Genomic DNA, 23,335 nt, shown 5'->3' on the forward strand with positions numbered 1-23,335 from the left:
TCCAGTCTTTGGCATCCAGGGAAATATATCCAGGTTCAATAAGGCTGATGACATTCAGGTTTTTTTCTCCCAGCTGGAAGGGAATGTAATGAAGTCTGCTAGCTTTCTCTTACAGCTTCTTATTTCATGAAGCTCCCCAGGAGGCGTTTTCCTTCTTCATCTCCAAAAGTCGCTGGCTGGTGGACTCTGCTTCTTGGTTCTGCGGCATTCTCTGCACTCTCAGAACTCATGGCTTTCTCTCTTGTCCTCTAGCTTTTGCCAAAGTGCTTCTTTTAAAAGAGTCTAGTACAAACCAATCAAGACCCACGCGGAATTGGTGGAGAAACATCTCCACCTAATCAAGTTTAATACCCACACTTGATTGAGTCACATCTCCATGGGGATAAGCTAATCAAGTTTCCAGCATACAGTACTGAATAGAGATTAGAAGAAACTGTTGTTCCCACAAGGTTGATTAGGATTATAACATGGCTTTTCTAGGTTTCAAACTGGCACACCTGGTTAAAGCTTATTCTATGTTAAGCAAAGGAGAGAGAGTAGAGGTGGGGTGGGAGTGAATGCACGAGAGCTCAAACATTTCCTACCAAGTAATCTTCACTTCCATGCAATAATCAATAATAAAAGGCTACAAAGTAACATCTATAAAGCTCTGTGTGTGTGTGTGTGTGTGGGTATGTAAAACTTTTTGACATAGGAATTCTACACTCAAACAAATTACCAAATTATCAACGAGTTTAACCTTTGGAACTAAAATATAAGTCAGATCAAGTCCTTCCTCTGCTCTAAGCCCCACCATGGCTTCCCATTTTCTTCAGTGTAAAATCTTTTTACTTTTAGTTTTTCCCATAATAAAAAAATAACACTCTAGTACCAAAAGAAAGGTAAGGAGGTGATACTTTTAATAATTGTCAATACTGATGCTAACCCTAATTACATAAATATACACACACATATACTTAGCCATTTCTAAAGATCTGTTTACATTTTGTGTTTTATTTTACTGTATTAATTGTCCTCCTTGAATCACAGCAGGACACTGTATTATCCTCCTAATTTTAAATGTTGACTCTAAATTTTAAAGTGGTGTATTTGATTTTCATCATTGGTAATACATTGTTTGAAAACAAACATTTAAACCACAGCCTAATGAGGTGGTGTTCAAAGTGGGGCTATACCCTGGCTTTCCTGATTTTCACAGCAAGCTAGAGATTTTTTAAAAGCTACGCTTTTGATTAAAAACCCTTATTAAAGGAAAACATGATTTTAAAAAGTTTATTTCCCTATTCCTTGAATCTGATTTGGTATATATATATACAAGCATATGAGTTTGCACTGAGTTTGGGCATGATTTGTTATGTAATAAAATTTGGCACAGGCAGTAAACAGTGATGCTTGTATTTATTGTTTCTATTATAATTTTAATGTAGCATTATACAGATCCATTTATTCAATTTGAAATTTTTTTAATATTTCAGATGATTTGTTTGCTCTAATTTGATTGATTAGTCTTTTCGGGAGGTTATTTTGGTTTGTTTTAACAATTATTCCTCTGGAATGTTTTTGTCAGTCTGTGACTGATACATGCAATGGATCCCAAAGAATATTAATAAGCTAGAAACTGCACAATTATCTGCTATGTGTGCTGTAGGGTGCAGTCCTAGAGTGGCCTGATGCCTTTCTCTGGGACACACAAACCCATTTTTCCCAAACACAGGCAGCATTCACTGAAGACAGTCGGACTCTGGTGGTCATGTTTTATGACATCCAGTACATCTAACTCATGCTCTGGTGGTATATCTGTGCCTGACCGGGAAAGAGCGGGTTTCTCCACTGTCGCAGTGCGGGCACACGAAGAGGGCTTACTGCTATGTGAAACAATCCCAGGCAGCTCATAGAAGATAGACTTAATTGGAGTCTTAAAAATTATTCAAAGTTTTCAACAAGAAAAGAAAAAAATAAAGGCATTTAATCCAAAACACATTTAATCCGTACAAAGGCATTTTCACTACAAAAACATTTCCTGAACAATGGTTCTGTTAACTACCCGGGGAACCACAATTTTCAACTGAGTTGCAACTCTGAAATTGAACCTTTATACCTCCTCCTTTTGAATCATCATTCATTCAGTATTTACTGAGTGCCCGTCGTGTACCAGGCATTTTCTAGCTTCCTGGAATACGTCTGTGGAGGAACAGGCAAAGATAATTATGCTTGAGAAGTTTATAGTTTAGATCCATTCTGCCATTGTTGACCAAAGTCCCTTGAGTCACTTGGCTGGTAAAAATCTTTTTTTTTTTTTTTAAAGTAAAAAATCACTTTTACTTGACTGGTAAAGTCATTTAGCTGGTAACTAAACAATGCTGGTAAAATCACTTGTCTTCTACCAACAAATTAATCACCACTTTAAAGCATCCTGTGTTCTTCATTTGAGCACCAAATAATACATTGGATATTACTTTTTATGCTTTGAGCTTGAAAATCAATGCTAATTAATTAAAAAAAAAAAGCTGAACATAAATTGGTGAAGAAAACAAGCTATCTGGAGAGTAATTTAAGCCAAAATTGAAATTACATTTAGAGATTATGTCTGTTTGAATGGTGTCTGCCTGAGAAATTTTAGCCATGGACCAGGTGTTTCTTTCTTAAAGTTGAACACTGGAAACTTCCCAAGAATCACAATGGATAGATCCAAAATAAAGTCTGATTTCACAGTGCCCAATGTTTATTTTGAAAGGGCCCTGATAGATTATGTTGAGGGAGAAAGTGCTATTGGCTTCACAACTGCAAGATCAGGCTTTGGTTTGCAGCTCTCTTGATGGGGCACCTGTCGAATGTTGACACATCATTCTGTGCTTGTGCTTTATTTTTTAGAAAATGTTTCTCTTGGCAACCTCCCTCTCGGAACTCAGCCACTATGTTGAGGAAATCTAGGCCACATAAATGTATTTTGCCAGGAATCTTAGCGCAGGTTCCAGGCAACAGTCATCACCTGTGGTCATATGTGCAAATGAGGAAGGCTTGATGCTAACTGCAGCCCCAGCCACTGCTTTCTTGCAACTGCATTAGAGACTCCTAGTGAACCAAGTCGATAAATAGTTTAAATGATAATTTATTCATCTATTCAGGAAATATTTATTGAGCATCAACTATGTGCCATAACCATGTATTGGTAAGCACTACTAAGAAAATCCTTGCTTTCATGATAATAACAGTACTAATAAGCAAACAAATAACGGAAAAATCCAATTTCATATATTCTGAAAGAAATAAACAGAATATTACAAGGGTACTAAACGGGGGTGAAATTGGTTCTGGACAAATCAGTCTTAATTAATATTGAACTTTTTTTTTCTTTGCTCTTTTTTTGGTTTATTGAAGGGGAACAACAGATGCTGCACGTTAAAAACAAACAAACAAAAAACCCACAAGGTGGCAGAATGGAGTTCACCAGAAGCCATTGGTGAAGTGAACTTGCATTGCTGCCAAGGATTAGACTAAAGAACTTTCCCTCCAGACCAGGATAAATTAGTGGCTTCGTGACTCTGTAGTATTTAGAGCTCCTATATAATTAATCTAGAGCCCAAATTATTTTTTTTTAGAATTATATTTTTATCTGTATTTCTTGAATTTTTACTTCCCAAACTGTTTGGTGTGCAAAACAAAAGTTACTCTTGTTTACCCATATCTGATTGCTGGCTGCCTACATATCTGTAGGTTGGAGATAATGATAAAAAGGAAGCAAAGAGGGAGAAAAAGAGTGAGGAAGGAGGGGACATGTGGAGGGGGGAAAGGAAGGAAGGACAGAAGGAAGGGAGGGAGGGAAAAACAGAGAGAGAAGGAGAAGGAAAAAAGGAGAAAAGGAAAAAGAAAAAAGGTAGGCTAATGCAGCAAAAACATTTTCTTTTTTATTTTTCCAAAAGGTGTTTTCTACTATACCTACCCTTTTAAGTGACATCCTACATATTGAAGCGTTTCGTGGAATGGGCTAGTGGGGAGTTAAAGTGGAAGCCTATGGCGAGCATTCAAGCTTGTGACATAGAAAACAAATGGAGGGAATCTTCATTTGTCCATCCTTAGGGACCTTTTACTACAATGTAAATAGACCATTACTCTGCTAAGAACGATCTTTTCTAAGCTTACCATATTTAAAACTAGTCTGTGACTATTTCTTTATTCCTTTTAATTGCCCAATTTGTCCAACTCCAGCAAAAGGAGAAGTGGAAGCAGCCTTACAAACAGAAAAACAACTATAATATAGCAAAGAAAGAATTAAATCATATTTCAGAAAAGTGAGAAGAGATTACAAATTATAGGGAGAAGAGAAAAATTTAACAAAAAATATAAAGGAATTAGCTTTTTTAAGTCTTCTACATTTACTAGGGTTTTTCTATGCAAAGAATGAAGGGGTTGGGTGATAAGAGCATCTCGGGCTTATGGGGCAACATGCATCAAACCATGAAGCCATAAACCATAAGGATGTGCTTGGAGAAGGATAAGGAGTCGGTGTGCTTAGATTATGGGCTGCCCAGAAGCACACAGTGGAAGATAACACTGGCAGACCTTGAATGCCATACAAAGGGGCCGTTTTGGCATGGATCAGAGTGGAGAAGAGCTTATCGTTCTATAACCATTATATTATATATATTATATATATAAACATTAACTCAAAAACTGTAACCAAAAATTTCTGTTTAGACCTAATATTTTTTAACCTGCTTAGAATCTGGTTAGACATGCCTTCCTCATGAAACTGTACCCTCATATTTGAATTTCAAAGATGATCCCAGTGTAAGAACCAACAGTAAGTGAACGTAAATTATCTAATACTGAGATAGCAAGGGTTAGTGACAGATAATTCCTTGGGGTAGTTTCTTATGATGCATGTTTTAGGTGTGCTTGATTTCAGATATAACAAGTAGGGGAGGAGTTAAAGGTCAAAGTTTGGAATGAGTTCTAGACTAATTGGCTGGACTTAGAGAGCCTTAGCCCAAATGGCTGTAGAAGGTTGCAAAGGATATAGTTCAAAAGAGGTGGAAATGGACCCTGCCCATCAAGGGAATATTTTCTTCATACTTCTGTTCTCCTACTCGTGTCACTGAGGGTTTCTCCCTCAAAAGTGTCAAACACACCAAAATCTTGTATCATATGGTATTTAATGAGGTTTTTTGTTTAAAATGTTTCCCTAAATATTTTACTTCCTAATTGGCACAAAAGAAATTATGCTTTGGAGTTTTGATTGTTCACAATTTTATCATTGGGAAGTATTATAAATTTTCCTGTATGGGAATAGAATACTGAGAAGTTGTTTTGTTCATTTTTGTGTGTACTCAATTCTATAACACACTTTGGTATTGAATTATCTTAGTAAATAGACAAAAGTTTTACTGTCTCCTTATATAGTAAATTCACATTATCATTTATTTCTTTTCCATCCTAAACGTTTGTGAAAAGTGGACACTCAAGATATCTATTCCAGAATAAACATTTTTTTTTAGCTTTAGTTTTCCTAACTGTGGAATTCAACACACATCACTTGTTTTCTGTTCAGATGAGGAAAGCTTTAAAATTACATAATACCTTCAACTTGTGTGTGAGCCATAGAAAGAAGACATTGAAGAAAAACAAAGAAGTAATGAGAAAAGTTAAAATCGGAAGTTGGTATGGTGGGAAGATTTATGGTCCCTTCCAAAACTCCTTTTTCACTGGATCTCTGACGTACAAGGTAAGAGAAAGGACTTTAGTCAGATTCCACTACCCAGTTATGTGATGGTAGGAAAAATCACAGACTCTGAGAACCTCAGGGGACTTCAGATATTTACTACAGCTTTCCTGGAGGTTGGAATAGGCATGGAGATGGTCAATGAAGGTCACACGTGTGAGCCACACAGTTAGAATCCAATCCCCTCAACTGTTCAATTCTTCTTCCCATCAAATATCACTCTTTTTAAAGATAGTGTGAGTATTCTCTTGGTGTCTGTTTCCTCATTTATAGAATAAGTGGTTAGACGTGAACATTTGTAATATTCAAAACAGTTTTAGAATCTCAACATTTGTCTCTTTGTGTCATGAAAATCACATTAGACTGTAACAACAATGTAGGCAGTTACGTATAGTAATCTGTAATGGAAAGTAAAGCTCAGATGGGATTCATAGTTAAGTATCAGGACGTATTTCATTTGTGACAGCTTTTAGTTCTTTCTGGCAGATCCATTTATTATCTGCATCACAATCATCAGAAAGAATATTTGTGTTTGAGATGCAAACACAGCTTTTTTCCTTAGCTACACCAGTAATTTGTAATCTGTAAAGCAAAAGAAAAAAATTCACTTAGTATTTAGAAGTTCCTCTTCATCCAAGTCCAACATTTCCTAGGATTAATAGCGGAATTTAAATGATGTGAATAAATAATGTTACATAATAGTATGCTAACTTATTAAGCACAAAGTACACAATCACAAATATAATTTTATAAACTTTGAAGATAAAGCTAATATAAACTTTTGGAATGTACAGGTTCATCTTCACTGAAAAAGAATCCTCCTAACAAGGGATCTTAAAATGATATATATAAAGAGAAAGCTTTGGAAGCTAGGAATTGAATCTTCTGGTTCTAGTACTAACATACCAGATACCATGTCTCTTAACTTCACTGAGCCTCAATTTTTAAAAAATATGTAAGGGAGCGACCTAATATTTGGGAGAGGCATGGAGAGGATGCATTTGAATGTGTGCATAAACAAAGTATGTGCTCAGTAAATATAAAAAGTATGCAGAAGGTGGTGGGTACTCAGGCTACACAGAATTTGGGTGCAACCTAGAAAAGAGGCTCGGTTGATGTGCTGTGCAATCACTTTTTTCCCTACCTCACCATCAAAAGAAGTTGGTGGGTGTCCACTTCAGTATATTATTCATTTCACACAAGCATGAATCTTGTATTTCACTGGTGGTAAGGTTGAGAATAGAATTCAAACAATGGGACAGAAAGTATTAGGTTCATGTTACAAGGATGGGTTGAGTTCAAGACCTATTGTCTCAAATGGTGAGGGGGGATGGCATTGGGTGAAAGGGGTGACAATCCCAACTGTACTTTGCTTCTTTGTTTCACTTCTTCATGTAGCCCCAATCAGATTTCTTCCTACTGCCACCTCTTTACTCAAACCACAATCTTCCCTCAACTGGGCTATTGCAAAGTTCCTTAACTTGTATCTCTTCCTCTCTTCTGGTTCTTTCTTAAATTTTTAACAGTAATTTTTTAAAGCTGATACGACCAAGTTAGTCTACTCCCTTTATCAAAAGTTTTCAATGGCTTTCTAGGCCTACAATAACCATATATCTGCCTAGTTCTGTAATACTATCTCATTTAACCCCCAACACAAACCTGTGAAAGAATAATTACTGTTCATTTTTTTACTTACCTAAAAGCTGGGGCTCAAAGAGTTAAAATAAAAACAGGGCTTAACTGATGCTCTTTCTGGTATAACATGATACCTTCCAGGTTAACCTGGTTGCTTTCATCTTCAGATTTAAATGGAATATTCTTCTGCATTTAATTAATCCACTTTACATATTTTTCTGTTCACAGATAGTTAGATATTCCTTTCTCTAACCCTCCTTCATCTCTCTCTCTCTCTCTCTCACTCTCTTTCACCATGAACCACAATAAAATTCTGATTTTATATAATGGTCCAATAAAAAAAATGCAGACATACATAAATATATATATATATACGTCATAAATCTAACAAACCCAAATTAGCCTTTACTATTAAGAGAAAACATGTTAACATCAAATAGTGTTTCATTTGTAGGTAAATAAAATATGGATATGTTTGCTTTTTCCTAAGTTCATTCTAGTTCAAAATATTTATTTTAAATAATCTTAATTATTAAGATTTGCACTCTCAAAAATATTTTGGAATGTGGCCAAAGTTAAAATGTTCTAATTAAAATTGTCAGCATATCTTTTGATGTTTAATATTTTAAAATAATTAATGAAGTATCACTTAATATCAGTTGAACTTGAACATATTCCTATGTTTTTTTTTTGTTTGTTTGTTTTTTTAGCGTGGGCAGGCACCGGCAATCAAACCTGGGTCTCGGGCGTGGCAGGCGAGAACTCTGCCTGCTAAACCGCTGTGGCCCGCCCACTTCTATGCTTTTAATTTTTTTTTCTGATGATACACAAATACTTTAAATGCAATTTTTACATTTGATTAAATGTTGTGCTCATTCACAGACTCATTTAATGTCACATTGTATGACCTCTTCTGATAAACACATTGACAGATCTTTACAGAAACTTGGTTGATTGCCTGCATACTTTTGCCCTTTACTATACAATTAACCATGAATTTTGTTAAAACGTATAATTCAATTGTGTTGTGTCAACCCTCTTATTATTACACTGCTGATTATAAAATGAGAGACTATAGAGAAAATAGCAAATGGTCCCTTTCCGGCCTATGTATGTTTTTATCCTTTCCAGTAACTCTCACACCACTATTTATAACTAATTGCAGTACTTGTCACAATATGCATAGTTCTTCAAGTGTTTGGTTTACATGCTATAATATTTAATACTGTTTCCCTTTATATTTGTTGTGATATTTCTGGTTGTGGCCCACTAAGCTGATTTCATCATCCGCTAGGTATATTGTTCCACAGATAGTAAAATATTAAGGCATAAATTCTGTGTGCCAACAGTTTCCAGCTACATATTTTTAATTTTATGTGCCTTGTCCCAAAGAAGTTACCCTATTCCTTTTTTCTAAAACACCACTGCAGACAATAATACGTATTCTTTCTAAAGAGATACTGTCTTTTCATACATGGAATTTTCCAACCATCTTTGGGAATCATCCATTTCCTTGACTTATTCTGAAACTCTTAAGAATTTCTAACCTAAATAAAAGTTATAAACTCAGTGTTCAAGAACAGTATTAATACCTTGCAATGTAAACCTGTTGTGATCAAATATTAAAATTAGCTCATCCAGTACATATCACAATTTAAAAAAGAGCCATTTATCCACTTCCAGTTCCTCTCTGTTAATGAAAAATTTAATCCGATCCAAAATGAAATTCCTCCAATATTTATCAGGCTCTGTATGAGTCTCTATAAATGGAACAGAAGAAATGACTGAATACCAAATCTGTTTGTCTATTCATTTTCTGCATTCTTCTACTCATCCCTTAAATATGATTTCAAGCATGATCCATCTATAAAACCTTTCCTTATTTCCTGTCAGAGGTAATAATTAATAATTATTTCTTAGTGATATTTATTTATATTTATTTATTTCTATTGTTGTAGTCATCACATTACATTAAATTGTTTGTTTACGTGTCTGTTTAGCCAATCAAACTGTGAGCTTCTTGAAGTCAAGTTCTCTAATTCCATTTCCATAGATCCATTCAGTTAAATCTCAAACCACCCGACAGTTAAAGAGAGTGTTAAATTTCAAGGTTTATATTTAATCATTTACCAATTCTTCCTGATCTTGAATAAGCAGCAAACTGGACTCCTTTGTGTAACAGCCTGACAGGCTGCCATTCCAGGGGTTGGCAGTGTGAGAAAATAACAAGCATTTCTCTTGGAATGCTTGCCAATTTCTTGGGCACTTTAATGGAACTGATTTCTCTTAAGCAAAAAAGAAGAATTGTTTAAGTATTTTATTTCTAACCTGTCCAGCTACCACAGTCACACAGCAGTCATTATCTGCAATTTATTTTCAGCAATTATTACAGTGAAAATAATTAATCAAATCATTATAGTTTTAATATTTTGGAGACCTACTATTCATTCTGGTAACAGGAATTGAAAATTATTGATGAATTATATTAATTCAATGGAACATAGGATATTAGAATATATCCTATATATACATATACATAGATATATATATATACATATATAACAAAAATTATATATGTATCAATATAATTTGAACAAATGCATTTTACATGTCAGACACTGAGAAACAAAAAACTTTGTTCAAGACCACAACATCGTGTGATGATAGAGTCAAAACTTTTTGAATTTCCTTGAATCCATTACAAGTGCTTATATCACTCCCTGGGCAACAACATAAAATACATCTAAGAAATTCCTACTTATATAACATGGAAAATTAATAGAAAAAAATCATTCATTTCACTAAATTAATGAGAAATACTGTAAAGAAAAAATTATAAGAAAATTTCTAATAGCTCAACAATATATTTACTTATTTAATGTGATCTGTTGGATATCATTTTCCAGAAAAATGTGCCAGTTTTCTTAAAATCTCTGTTTTGTAAGAATTATCATACAGATTACATTCTGTAGCAATCACTCAACAATAGTCACCTATATTAACACACTTACTAGAACAAGATTAATGCAGTTACATGTCAAGAAAATACAATTAACGTTAAATTTATTCAGTGTTTTCAGTTCTATGACTTCATTTCAGATCAAAGTTAATTGTTGGACATGTTTTGTAAAATCAACAATCTATTTAAATGCATATTTTTCTTTTGAACTTGATATTTGGTTATTAATTGTTGAACATCTAGCAGTGGCTTCTCAGGAGGCAGTATATACAGGTGACTCTGTATATACTCTAGAGCATAGGCTCTGGAGTCAGACCACCTAAATACAATTCCTAGCATCACCACTTACTAACTGTGTGCACTTGAGCTACTTATTTAGGGTTTCTATGCTTCAGTTTTCTCAAACATAAAATCAGGATAGTAATAATAGTATCTTAATATATGCATTGTTGAGAGTCTAAATAAAGCAATGCATGATATCTATTAAATGCTTGCTTTTATGCTTAGGAAATTTAAGTCACAAAATTACCTGTTTCATTCCTGTATTCTTCAACCTCCACAGTGCTTTCTTCTATTGATTTTTGTCTCAAGAATACCACTAGCAAATAAAGAAAAGCAATTCAGAAGAAAAAATGCTGAAATGAATGGCAGAATGGAGATGCTGTGTTTATCATTTCTTTACTTCTCCCAGATCAGAGAGATTGATCAATAATAATACTGTAGTTTTATCAATAATAAAATTATAGCACTACTTATAACTTCAACAGGAAATTTAGTAATCTCAACAAGCTTGAATAAGGGCAGAAAATAAAGGCAAGAGCAATGTGGTAAAAAAAAAAGTCTAGTTAGAAGGCATTATAATAAACATAGACAAAGAAAAACTTAATTGAGGACTCGCATAAATATTGTGAACTTGGCATTCTTTAAACTCTTGAATTACTGACACTTGACTGAACTTTCTCATCTTCAGAATTCGTGTAAACACGCCCATCTCATTCAAGGCAGGGATTGCCTAATGCAATCTAGGATTTAGAAAATCTGGGATTTATGAAATAAACTGCAGATAATTGGTGATTTTAATTTTTTTATCATCATCTTTCTATCTTACATCATTGTGTTGTTGTTGTTGTTATAGCACATGTGAAATACCCATGTTGACTTGAGGAACAATTAGGAGCTGGTTTTCAAAGTGTCTGTGGGCTAGTATTATTATCAGTATTGGTGGTTTTTTTCAACTGTTTTTATTCATTGGCCTTTCACTCAATCAAATTATTTTAATGAGGTGCTCTAATTTTTGTGATGTAATTAGAAATAAGTATTCTGAAACAAACAATTTTACATCATTTACCTGAAATACTCAACCCTATCACAGTCAAAGCAAGGAGAAAAGTCCCAGCACAGCCAAGTTTCAGAGCAAAGAGATGCCAACATGGACCCTGGCACACATCTGAGAAATAAAGATAATATATTTGGTCAACTCAGGTGAAGAAATCTGGAAGAAAAATCAAAGGTAGTTTGGACCCCATAGAGACAATTATGATTGGGTCAGGGGCTAGGAGAAGAAAAGAACATGTATCAGCCTTGCTAAAGTAGGATTGCACAAGAAGGATTCTCAGTAAGTTCCAACTCAGATTTTCCTCATTAATAAAATAGGAATACTTATGCTTGTCTTGTGTACAAATGATTGATAGGAGATAGATGTGCAAGTGCTTTGAAAATTGCCAATTATCATAGGAAAATGAAGTGCATAAACTATTGGGGGAAATTAGCCAAAACATTTTGTCTAAAAGGAGGTCATTAACTCATTCATTTTAAATATATATTATATATCGAAAAAAATAAGGAAAAAATTCAAGCAATACAAATAAATACGTATTATATATTATAAATGTACACATACGTCTATTAGAAAAATTGTTAAGTGTATAGAAAAATCATGCAGAAAGTACAGAGTTCCTCTATACCTTCCACCCTAGCACACACACATACACACACAATTTTCTCTGTTTTAACACTGAACTAATCTGGTAATTTTGTTATAATTGATGGAACAATATTATTACAATTATGCTATTAACTGTAGACCATAGTTTACATTGGGGTTCACTGTTTTGGCAGTACAATTTTTTATTTTGGTAAGGTATATTTAACCTAAAACTTCCTGTTCAAATTCTTTCAAAAAATTGAAGAGGAGGGAACATTACCTAATTCACTCTAGGAGCCTGCATCACCCTAATACCAAGGTCAAATAAAGATACCACAAGAAAATTACAGACCAATAGCTCTTATGAATATAGAGGCAAAAATCCTCAACAAAATACTAGCAAACAAAATCCAACATGTTAAAATAATTATACTTCACAATCAAGCAGGATTTATCCCAGGTAGATAAGGGAAATCCAACATAAGAAAATCTATTAATGCACATTAATAGAAAATGAAGGAAAAACCTCACATAATCAGCTCAACTGATGCAGAAAAAGTATTTGACAAAAAGTGTCACCCCTTCTTTATAAAAATACTCAACAACTAAGAGTGGAAGGAGACTTCCTCAACGTGATAAAGAGCATATATGAAAATTCACAGCTAAATTATACTTATGTGAAATATACAATGGTTAGAGACTGAAAGTGTTACATCTAGGATCAGGAATTAAACAAGGACATCCACTGTTACTATAACTATTCAAATTTGTCCTGGAATTTCCAGCCACAGCAATTAGGCAAGAAAAGAAAAGGAAAGGAAAGGAATGAAAAGGGAGGGAAGGAGACAAATGGGAAGGAAAGAAATGAAAAGAAAGAAAAGGCTGGAATATCTAGCAGCAGCAATTGGAGAAGAGAGGGGAGGAGAGAGGAGAAGAGGGGAGAGGAGAGGAGGATAAAGTAAGTATCCAGATAAGAAAGGAAGAAGTAAAACTTTTCCTATTCACAGAGGGTATGAGCCTTTACAGAGAAATCCCTTTAAAATCTACAAACAAAGCTACTAGAAGTAATCAAAGAATTCAGCAAAGTGGCTGAATAGGGTTTCTATATACTAGTAATGAACAATTCAGAAGAAGAAAACAAGAAAAAGTTCCATTTACAATAGCAACTAAAAGAATCAAGTATTTAGGAATAAATCTAGTCAAAGCTGTAAAGGACTCATACACAGAAAACTACAAAATATGGCTGAAAGAAATCAAAGAAGACCTAAATAAATTGAAGGGCATTCCATGTTCATGGACTGGAGACTGAACACTGTTTATATGTCAATTCTACCAAAAGAGATTTATAGTTTCAACACAATCCTAATCACACTATACTATTTGAAGCTCTTTTTTTTCCTAAGCATAATTTTAGATGCAGGAGGTACGCAAAAATTATTTTCTTGCACATGGGTCCTTCTGCTTCTCTGTTGTCTTGAAAAAACATCTCCAACTTAGATTAATCAAATGTGTGGCATTGAAGGAAGAGTGTTTCATGAGTTTACATATTATTTTCGTTATTTCAACTGGCATATCGTAACATGCACTTATCTCTGACAATACCTCACAGTCTAAAGAAAGTAAGTACCTTTAATATTCTTGAAGTCACATAAATCAGTATATACTATATATTTCATGTTCATCAGAAGTTGTGGCTACAGTAATTAATTGAGTAAATGGGAACATAAATGAATCATAACTTTACTGATACATGTTACTTCTAGATACCTTTAAAAACATGGGCTCTATACTAAAACTAACAAAAGAGGAAGTTATTAATAAAAGATCTGGTGAAACACTGGCCTACAACTACCAAAATTAAATAAGTTGTGGCAGGGAATTATTTTGGTAGCAACGAATACTTCAAAGCTGTGTTTAGATAGCTATATACCTCTGATTTCCTTATAAGACACCTCCTGTTCCCAATTAGTTTTTTATTGATATATATTATATACCCACATATCATGTAATTATCTAAAGTGTACCATCAGTGGTTCACAGTATCATCATATAGCTGTGCATTCATCATCACAATTGACATTTTTTTTCTTTTTTTATGAGAAATAACATATATACAAAAAAAAAGCAATCTCCCTGGCAATGTGAGACAGAACTCCTGGGATGAGTTGGAACCTGGCATCGTGGGATTGAGAAAGGTTTCTTCACCAAGAGGGGGAAGAGAGAAATGAGTCAAAATAAAGTTTCAGTGACTCAGAGATTTCAGAATCAAGAGGTTATCCTGAAGGTTATTCTTATGCATTATATAGAGATTCCTTTTTAGTTTATGGTGTATTGGAGTGGCTGGAGGGAATTACTTAAACTGTTGAGCTGTGTTCCAGTAGCTATGTTTCTTAGATGATTGTATAATGATATACCTTTTGCAATGTGACTATGTGATTGTGAAAACCTTGTGTCTGATGCTCCTTCTCTCCAGGTTACAGACAGACGGGTAAAAAAAAATATGGATAAAAATAAATAATAGGGGAGATAAGGGGTAAAATAAATTGGGTAGATTGAAATACTAGTACTCAATGAGAAGGAGTAGTAAGGGATATGAGATGTATAAATTTTTTCTTTTTATTTCTTTTTCTGGAGCGAGGCAACTGTTCTAAAAAATGATCATGGTGATGAATAATAACTATGTGATGATATTGTGAGCCACTGATTATACACCATGTATAGACTGCATGTGTGTAGAAGATTTGTCAGTAAAAATATTTTAAAATATAAAATAAATTTTAAAAAGCAATAACTTTCAAAGCACACTGCAACAATTAGTTACAGAACAGATTTCAGAGTTTCGTATGGGTTGTAAATCCACAATTTTAGGTTTTTACTACTAGCTGCTCCAAGACACTGGATAATAAAAGAAATATCAATACAATGATTCAACAATCATACTCATTTGTTAAATTCTACCTTCTCTCTATAACTTCACCATCTCCTTTGATCTTTTTCCCACTCTTTAGGTATATTTGGGCTATGCCCATTCTAACTTTTTCATGTTGAATGGAGCTGTCGATAATATGGAATTAGGGAATGGAACTAGTGGATGTTCTGGAGAGGCTGGCTCCTCTGCATTTCAGGACTTATGTGGTCTAGGAACCCATCTGGAAGTTGTAGGTTTCCTAGTGCACAGAACACTTGTAGAATCTTATATAAAGCCCTAGGTGTTCTTTAGGGTTGGCAGGAATAGTTTTGTTTGGGGATTGGAAAACTATGATAGGTAGCATTGTCTAGCTGAAGCTTGCATAAGCACCGCCTCCTGAGTAGCTTCTAGACTCTATTTGAACTCTCTCAGACACTGACATCCTATTTGTTACACTTCTTTTTCTACTTTTGGGTCATTTAGTTTTTAACATGTTAGACATATTAGAAATGTAATTATTCTTCCAAATTGTATTATTAGAACCAGGAGCATTTACAAGTCAATGTTTTCTGATTTATCTGTAGCTATTCATTAATTTATATAATCTAATCTTATTTATATTTTCTAATGTTTTTAATGTAAATTATCATTTGCTTTGAATTATTGAAAAATTATCAAACATGCTAAAGTATTAACTTTTATTCTCATTATTTGCTTCAGAGTGGCATACAAGGCCTTTCCTACTTGCTTTTGTCTTTGCTGTTCTTCTGTAGATTAAATTGTACAGCCAAGTTTACAGGCAACTACTCTCCTTTTAAAACACTGACATTCACATAAGTGAGTTAGCTCTTTCCAAAATGTCCCTGAGGAGACAGAATTTAGGATTTCAGTTTTATAAGAGATGAGTGGAGGAATATGGTCATGCTTATTCTTGAATGAATGAATAAACTCTAGAGGTGTTTTGCAAGCCCTTTACTCACCCTTCTAAAAGATCAAACCCTTGCCATGCATTAGAATCAAAGCAATGACACGTGGATTGTCATCTGATGCTCTTTAGAATCTATTGTGTTAGTGGAGGTGGAAGTGAAAAAGGTACCCAAATCTGGTTGTAGGGCCTTGGGCAAACAACCGAATAGAAGAAATTGAGTTGGAGATTTTGTCTGGAATTTCTAATGAGAGTCAGTTGTTGCTAGAGTGTCTAAATAAACATTGTGAATGCACCCAAGATCAGCTCTAGGATGTATTTCCTTCTAGTTATTATATGTACATTATTTAATGTTTTTGACCTTTCTCTTCTTCCCCTTTTTTTCTCCTGTGAGAGTTCAACTTTATTTGCAAAGTAGAGAAAGCTCAATATACTCACTATTTTATATGTATTACTGATGCTTAGATGTGGTTAAGAACAGAGGCTTTCAAATCCAGAAGATCTGTGTTTGAGCATGTTACTCATTGCTTTGTGACTATGGGCAACATATTCAAATTTCATAAACCACAAATTTTCTCACCTGTGAAATATAGACTGGTATCTACTTCCTAAAGTTTTGGTAAAGGTTATAGAAAAATGATGCTTCTAAAATGCTAGGTATAGTGTGTCTGGTACATAGTAATTGATCAATAAATATGAATTATTGTTTTATATTTGACAATATAAATATATCTTATTGTTATATTAATGTATCTTCTTTAAATCTCTATTAACTTTCCCTCAAGCAGATGTGGGTCTATAAAATAGCCTACAAATGACTATTCCATATGGCTCCCCATGACTCTTCTGACTTCATCTTCTGGTTTCTATTCATGCACTCTGCCATGTCACACTAACTGACAAGCTCCTCCTAAAACATGACAGTCATTTCCAGTTCAGGGCATTTGCTTGCTGGCCCAACTTCCTAGGAGGTGCTCCTTCCAGAGAGCATGTTTCTCTCTTTCACTTCATTCATGTCTTGGCTCAAGTGTCATCTCCTTAACGAGGCTTCCCACAATTACTCTGTTGATATGTGGAAATATGATATTTACCAAAAGCTAAATCCCAACCCCTTCTTTATTTTTCTCAATAGCACTTAACACTATCTAATCTTTTACATAAACTTACTTAAATATTTATTTTATTGATTGTTCCCATGGTGGTATAATGTAAACTTTATGAAAGAAAAGATTTTTCTCTATTGTGTTCACTACTAAAGTCTGGCACAAATAGGTATTTTTTCTTGAATGAATGAATAAACTCTAGAGGTGTTTTGCAAGCCCTTTACTCACCCTTCTAAAAGATCAAACCCTTGCCATCTGGCCAGAACCAAATTAGGTCACTGTTTACATCTTTCTGGCTGGTTTGCTCACTGTTCTACAGTCCCTTCAGCCTCAAAATTTTGTCTAACAAAACCAGTAATGGTCTCACAATAATTCCAATATCAGGCCAGTGTTCTGTAATTCCACATTTTTGGTCTGATTTTATTCTACCATTTTTTTCAAATATACTTCCAGGTGATACTTTGTAGGTAATGATTAATGTGGTATGACATTCTCACATTAGAAGTTAGAATAGAGAAACCCAGGCATTTCTACAGTCACTTGCTATATAGTAACAGGAATTGTACCAAATGCTCAAAATTACTTAACAGTCTCCTGACATTGAACACAGGAAGATAACAGGTGCTTTTTACTAGCAGAAACTTCTCATTCTGCATTCATCATGTGGACATACACTTATTCCCTAAAAATCACTGATAGTTATGAAGTGAGATGTTGGCATGTGTGAGAATTGAGCAACCCAAGAAGGTAAGTATAAAGCTTATTATTTATGTGTCTTTAAGATGATGGTGGGGAAAGTAAAATTGTCACCACTTATAGGAATTTATTGGTCATTATTATGAAAACATATCCAGTACTCTGTGTATTAAAATGTTAAACCTAAGATAAGATGTATCTAAGATACTTCTAATTTTTTTGTTTATTTGTTTTCTTGCGATGCACCAAGGATTTTTCCACTACTATTAAGAATATGGATGTTTTGCCATACTGGAAAAATTCTCAAAACCTTTATTATTCTATTTCTAGTCAATGAAACTAGTCCACAATGATAATAACGTACCATGACATTCACTCTTTGAGTGATTCAATTAAATGGTCCTCAACTACTTGACTACTTGGTAGTTGACACTCACTTTGTTACTGTTAAGATATTTGGTTCTTCCACATTCCTCAATCTATGAGAATTATGGAAGGATGTACTGGGTCATCTGTATATGATAATGGTTCTTAAGCTTTAATAAATATATAAAGATCATCTGAAAACTTGCTGATAATGTAAATTCTAGTCACTTTTACTGCTTTGCTTTTCAGACACAGTTAGCCTATGTTGTGGGATGTATTAAAAGCATGCCAAGTGGGTGCACGGGTGGTTCAGTGGTTAGAATGCCTGCCTTTGATGTGGGAACCTGGGGTTTTGATTCCCAGACCATGCACCCACCCCCAAAAAGCATGCTAGGTAATTCAGGCAGTTCATGGACCACACTTATAGAAACACTCAAATAGCAAGAAAAAGATATGGAGATAGATTAGGAAGGTCAGTGGACAAACAGAAGTCTGATGATCTAATCAGGGATTAAAATAGTGCTTTTACTCTATGAAAGTTTGACCTCAATGCTCTGTGAGAGTGAACTAGGAGATCCACTCGAGAGTGAACTAGGAAATCCACAATGACCTAGAGAACGTATTAAAAATAATTGGCTTGAAATAAGGATGTTCTCTTCAACAGAAACTTGCAAAAGCTGCAAAAATATAAACTGGCTAAAATTGCCCACTAAAGATATTTTTAGATCATTTTACTTGTTACAGAATATAAAGAACAAAACCAACCATCTTCACAGTTAACTTCTATCACAAAAGACTCTTGTTACAAAATCATGGTTTTATACCATAAAATAAAACTCTCCTTAGAATTCAGTCCTGGAGAATTTTTAAAATTAAATTGATGGATTAATTTGATCATCTAATCACCTAAAGCACTTTTACAGTTAGCATATCAGAATTCAGGAATAGCCTGTCACTATAAAAAGTGATAGATTAAATAGATAAATAGATAAAGATTATGATAATGATGATGATGATGATAAACATAGATGATAGACAGAGATAACAGAGACAGAGGTTAGAAATTAGATTATACACACACATGATATGATATTAGAGCTAAACATTTCTGAAGGGGGATGATTATAAGTATCTGGGATCTAGGATGTAGCAATAGTAGAGATTATTTTGAGTATATCAAAAAACAACACAGATAGGCTCTAAGATTAGGTCATCTATTTTCACATTGAACTTCACCAAATTAATGGCCTGAGTCAGGGTGGACAGGAAAATAGAATAAAATAAAAACAAAGATATTCTTGAATGTGAATACAACCAGGGTCAGACCATGGCTGCAATGTGGAGTAAGGGATGGTAAGAAAATAATTTTGTGCAAAAAAGTGAAAAAATGAGAGTCAGCCAGTGTTAATTGTGAGCCATCAGAGGAATCTAATCTAAGCTTAGAAATACAAAAGAAAAACTGTATGACTGGGGAGACCTAGTGTTCAGTGATTGCCAACAAGGGACGGAAAGGCATAGGTATATTCTCTGAAAACATTGAAGATGTAAGGACAGTGTTTGCAATGAAATATCTTCCTTCACCCCCCCCCCCCATCTAGAGAATTGGAGAACAGTCAATTGTTGGAGGGATAGAATGAGAGGAGGGAATGAGAGAGCAAGCAGAATCCTCTAAGGCCCAAAGAGCATGCAACAGGATCACCCCACTTTTATTCTACCTCATTTAATATTGAGCCTGAATGAACCATAACTTGCTCATTCAAACGTAAGCACAATGGTTCCTGCTGAATTTAAACAATTGAAAAAATTGCCTCATCTAAGATTTAAAATATTAAGGAGTTAGCTGTGGTTTTAGAAAGTAAAATAAATAAATCTTAACCATAGAAGAAGCTCATCATTTGGCTTTGGAGTAGAGTCTAGTTGCTCCACTTCAGTTCTGTTTTAGTTTTCTAGGCTTCTCAAGAAACTACCATAAAATGGTTTGGCTTAAACAGTGGGGATGTGTTCACTCCTGGTTTTGAAGCTGGGAAAATGTCCTAATGAGGAGTCATCAAGGTGATGCTTTCTCCCCAAAGACTCTGGTGTTTTAGGGCTGAGTGCTAAGGATCCTTGGTTCCTCTGTCAAATGTGAAGACACATGGCAGTGTCTCCTGGTCTTTTCCTTCTCTTCCGGGTTCCATTACAGCGCCTTGATTCCGGTGGCTTTCTGTGTGAATTTCATTCTCTTAAAAAGGACTCCAGTAATAGGATTAAGACCCTCCTGATTGAGGTGGAATGCATTTTAACTGAAGTAACCTCATCAGATGGTCCTACTTACCATGGCTTCACTTCCTTAGGAATTGATTAAATTAAAGAACATACTTTTGTGGGGTACATATAGCTCCAAAACACTATGAGTTTCAATTTGTTTTGTTTAAGTTTGCATGCTTCAGTGTTCTGTGGAAAAAAAAAAAAGAATACATTGTATCTCCTCCTCCAAAGTATTTCCAGAGTTTTTGTACACAAAATATATTTATATCTGTACTGTGGTATCAAAAATTAATGCCTGTTGTTATTAAATAAAAATATTACTTTGAACCATGGCTTTTTCATATTGCCAGAGCCTATTTAAATGAATACCTATTGAAGAAACAAAGGAATGTGTGATACACTTATTGTGCTTATCCTATGCTTCACATTTGTATTGGGGAGTAGATAAGGAACATTTACCAATAACTTTTTCACATTTAAGGCAAGTTAATCGTTATATTTAAGTGGAAATGAAAATTTTTTTTTAGGTTATGACTGGGTTTTAGAACTGAATTTATAGTTGTTAATACAAGCAAATCACACATAAAAAGTTCATATTTCTGAAACCCAGTTTAACTATTGATTAATACAAGACTTAAATACAAACCATTTCAAATAGCAAATGCATTTTCTATAGCCTGGTCCATAATATATTATACAGATATTCAGAACATGAGTACAATGAGAAAAGACATAGCTTTTGATGTTCAGACATTTCCACCACAAACAAAAATAGATCAGTTGCCTTGTTGCACAGGAAATACTGACCACAAACAAATTTTTTTAAGCTATGGTCAATCAATGTTAGTTACCCACAGACCTATCAGCATTTGCCTGAAATCCTTCCATTTAAGAGGGTATCGATTTGTTAAAAATCACTTTTATAATCTAAAAATTTTGTTTATTTTTAGAGTTGGCACAATTGTCCTGCCAACTTTGTGTTATCAAATACAGAGGGAGCAGATATGGAATAAAGCAGCTACCAGAAGTAAAATTCTTAAAATCTTCCATTTATAAAGTGATATGATGCACATATCCTGTGATACTCAGTTGGATGACAGTTCAGTCATTCAATCGTTCTGTCTAAAGTGTCTACTATATCATACACATATTATTTATTGGGAGGGACATTTAAGAAAAACTTAAATATAAAATACAAATAAACAATCAAACAACACCAAAAAATGTAAAGAATGAGCTGGATCTTCAGGGTCTACAAAGTGGGGTAAATTCCCAGCTGATGTTGTGTGGGTAACTGGTTGAAATGTTGAGTATGGGAGTGGAGGCAACAGAGTCTTTCTGAACAAAAAACAAAACAAACCAAAAACTAGAAAAAGAATTCAAGAGGCTAGAATGGGAACACCAGGCAAGACAGACAATTACATAATTCTCTGTATTGTTTGTCACTATTTATAGTAAATATAGTAAGAATGTATGCAAATGATCAACACCAACCTCAGAATAGACAGTATCTCTGAGAGAGAGAAAAGGGGAAAACTGGCTTTAGTTGTATCTGTATCTTATTTATTTAAAAACTAATCTGAAAGAAGTATGCACACATGTTATATATGTGTGCCATATTATTTTACACAGCTTATTTTTCTATACTTTTTTCTTTGTGGGCAGCTATGTGCTTGATCACAATTTTATTTTCAACGTTTTTAGCCATTTTGCTTATATGGTATTTCATAACAGCGAATTTTAATTGATTCAAGCATCAAAATCTGTTAATATGTGATTTTATCCACTTGCTTTTATTAATATGACAGAGTACCCATAATTGTATCACCTTCTTTTATGAATGCTTTGTGTGTATGTGTGTGCATGTGTGTTTTAGTTATCCTATGCTATATGACATGATTGGTGTGCATGTGGAGTGTATGTATGCACATCCTCCTTTGGGGCATTTGGAAAGTTTTATTATCTTATTATTTTAGCGGCAATTTTTATAGCTTCAATTAATGTTATTAATCTCATATTTCAGGCTGAATAAAAAGTTTGTCAATTTAATTCTTACTTTTATGAGTAGAACTTAGCCACATTTACATTTTGTATACTTACGTTCTTTGTTTTGATGATAATTTCAGTGGTGGCTTAGTCCTACTTTCATAGTTCATCACACACAGTGCCTATCAGTTATGCACTACTTAGCTGAAATTTCAATACCAAGGATAATGGCTAGCCCTAATAGAGAATCTCCAGTTCCTATCATTTCATACAATGTCTTCTCCACACCTGGGATACACATTTTCAACTACTCACCGGTTGTCTGGATTTCTTTATCAAGTCATTTATCTTCAGTATAAGCCAATATATGCCAATTTCAGCAAGTTCCTAAGATTGTGCGAGCACGGGTTGGGTGCAAATAAGTACTTGACTTACTCATTGTGTCCTTCAGCCAGTGGAAGCATTACTCTTTCATCTTCTGCCATTGTGAGGGTTTGGCAAAGTCTGAGGAGAGACTGCTGCTTCACACGGGAAACAACATACTTTTTTTTATACTGAAAAATAAGTAACTTCACTACAATATGCTTTGTGTTTTCTTCTTCCTCGTGTGCTATGATTAGTTGTCTTCTTATTTCAACACAATTCTCTTCTATTAATACTTTTTCTTTAGCCTTTATTCTTGTCTATTCTTTAGGAATACCAATTTTATACATCAGTCTTTTTATTCTCCGTTCTTCAGTTATCCTTTTATAGCTTTCACTTTTCTGGAAGAGTCAATTTTGCATCTTGTTATTTCTAACATGATTTTCCTTTCTTTAACACTTATCATCTTCCTTCCATTTCTGTATTGAGTATTGCCAGTTCATT

General features: G+C 34.2%; 1 protein-coding gene across 1 annotated transcript; it reads right to left on the reverse strand.

Moving 5' to 3' along the window:
• Positions 1 to 6,153: 6,153 nt before the first annotated feature.
• Positions 6,154 to 20,412, reverse strand: KLRB1 (killer cell lectin like receptor B1). Its single transcript, XM_077167915.1, has 7 exons — positions 20,370 to 20,412; positions 20,242 to 20,331; positions 11,662 to 11,760; positions 10,843 to 10,911; positions 9,485 to 9,639; positions 8,999 to 9,114; positions 6,154 to 6,301 (listed from the first exon to the last, which is right to left on the reverse strand). The coding sequence occupies exons 1-7, from the start codon at positions 20,410 to 20,412 to the stop codon at positions 6,154 to 6,156; spliced, it is 720 nt and encodes a 239-aa protein (XP_077024030.1).
• Between the last annotated feature and the right edge of the window lie 2,923 nt (positions 20,413 to 23,335).

Source organism: Tamandua tetradactyla, chromosome 7, assembly GCF_023851605.1.
Source record: "Tamandua tetradactyla isolate mTamTet1 chromosome 7, mTamTet1.pri, whole genome shotgun sequence".
NCBI classification, from domain to species: domain Eukaryota; kingdom Metazoa; phylum Chordata; class Mammalia; order Pilosa; family Myrmecophagidae; genus Tamandua; species Tamandua tetradactyla.

Coding starts and splice junctions, on each gene's coding strand:
- KLRB1 (XM_077167915.1), bottom strand. CDS start 20,412: ATGGAACCCGGAAGAGAAGGAAAAGACCAGGAGACACTGCCAT. Junction 11,761..20,241: donor TCCCAGCTTCAAAACCAGGA/GTGAACACATCC, acceptor TTTATTTCTCAG/ATGTGTGCCAGGGTCCATGT. Junction 9,115..9,484: donor TTCAAGATCAGGAAGAATTG/GTAAATGATTAA, acceptor TTCCATTTATAG/AGACTCATACAGAGCCTGAT.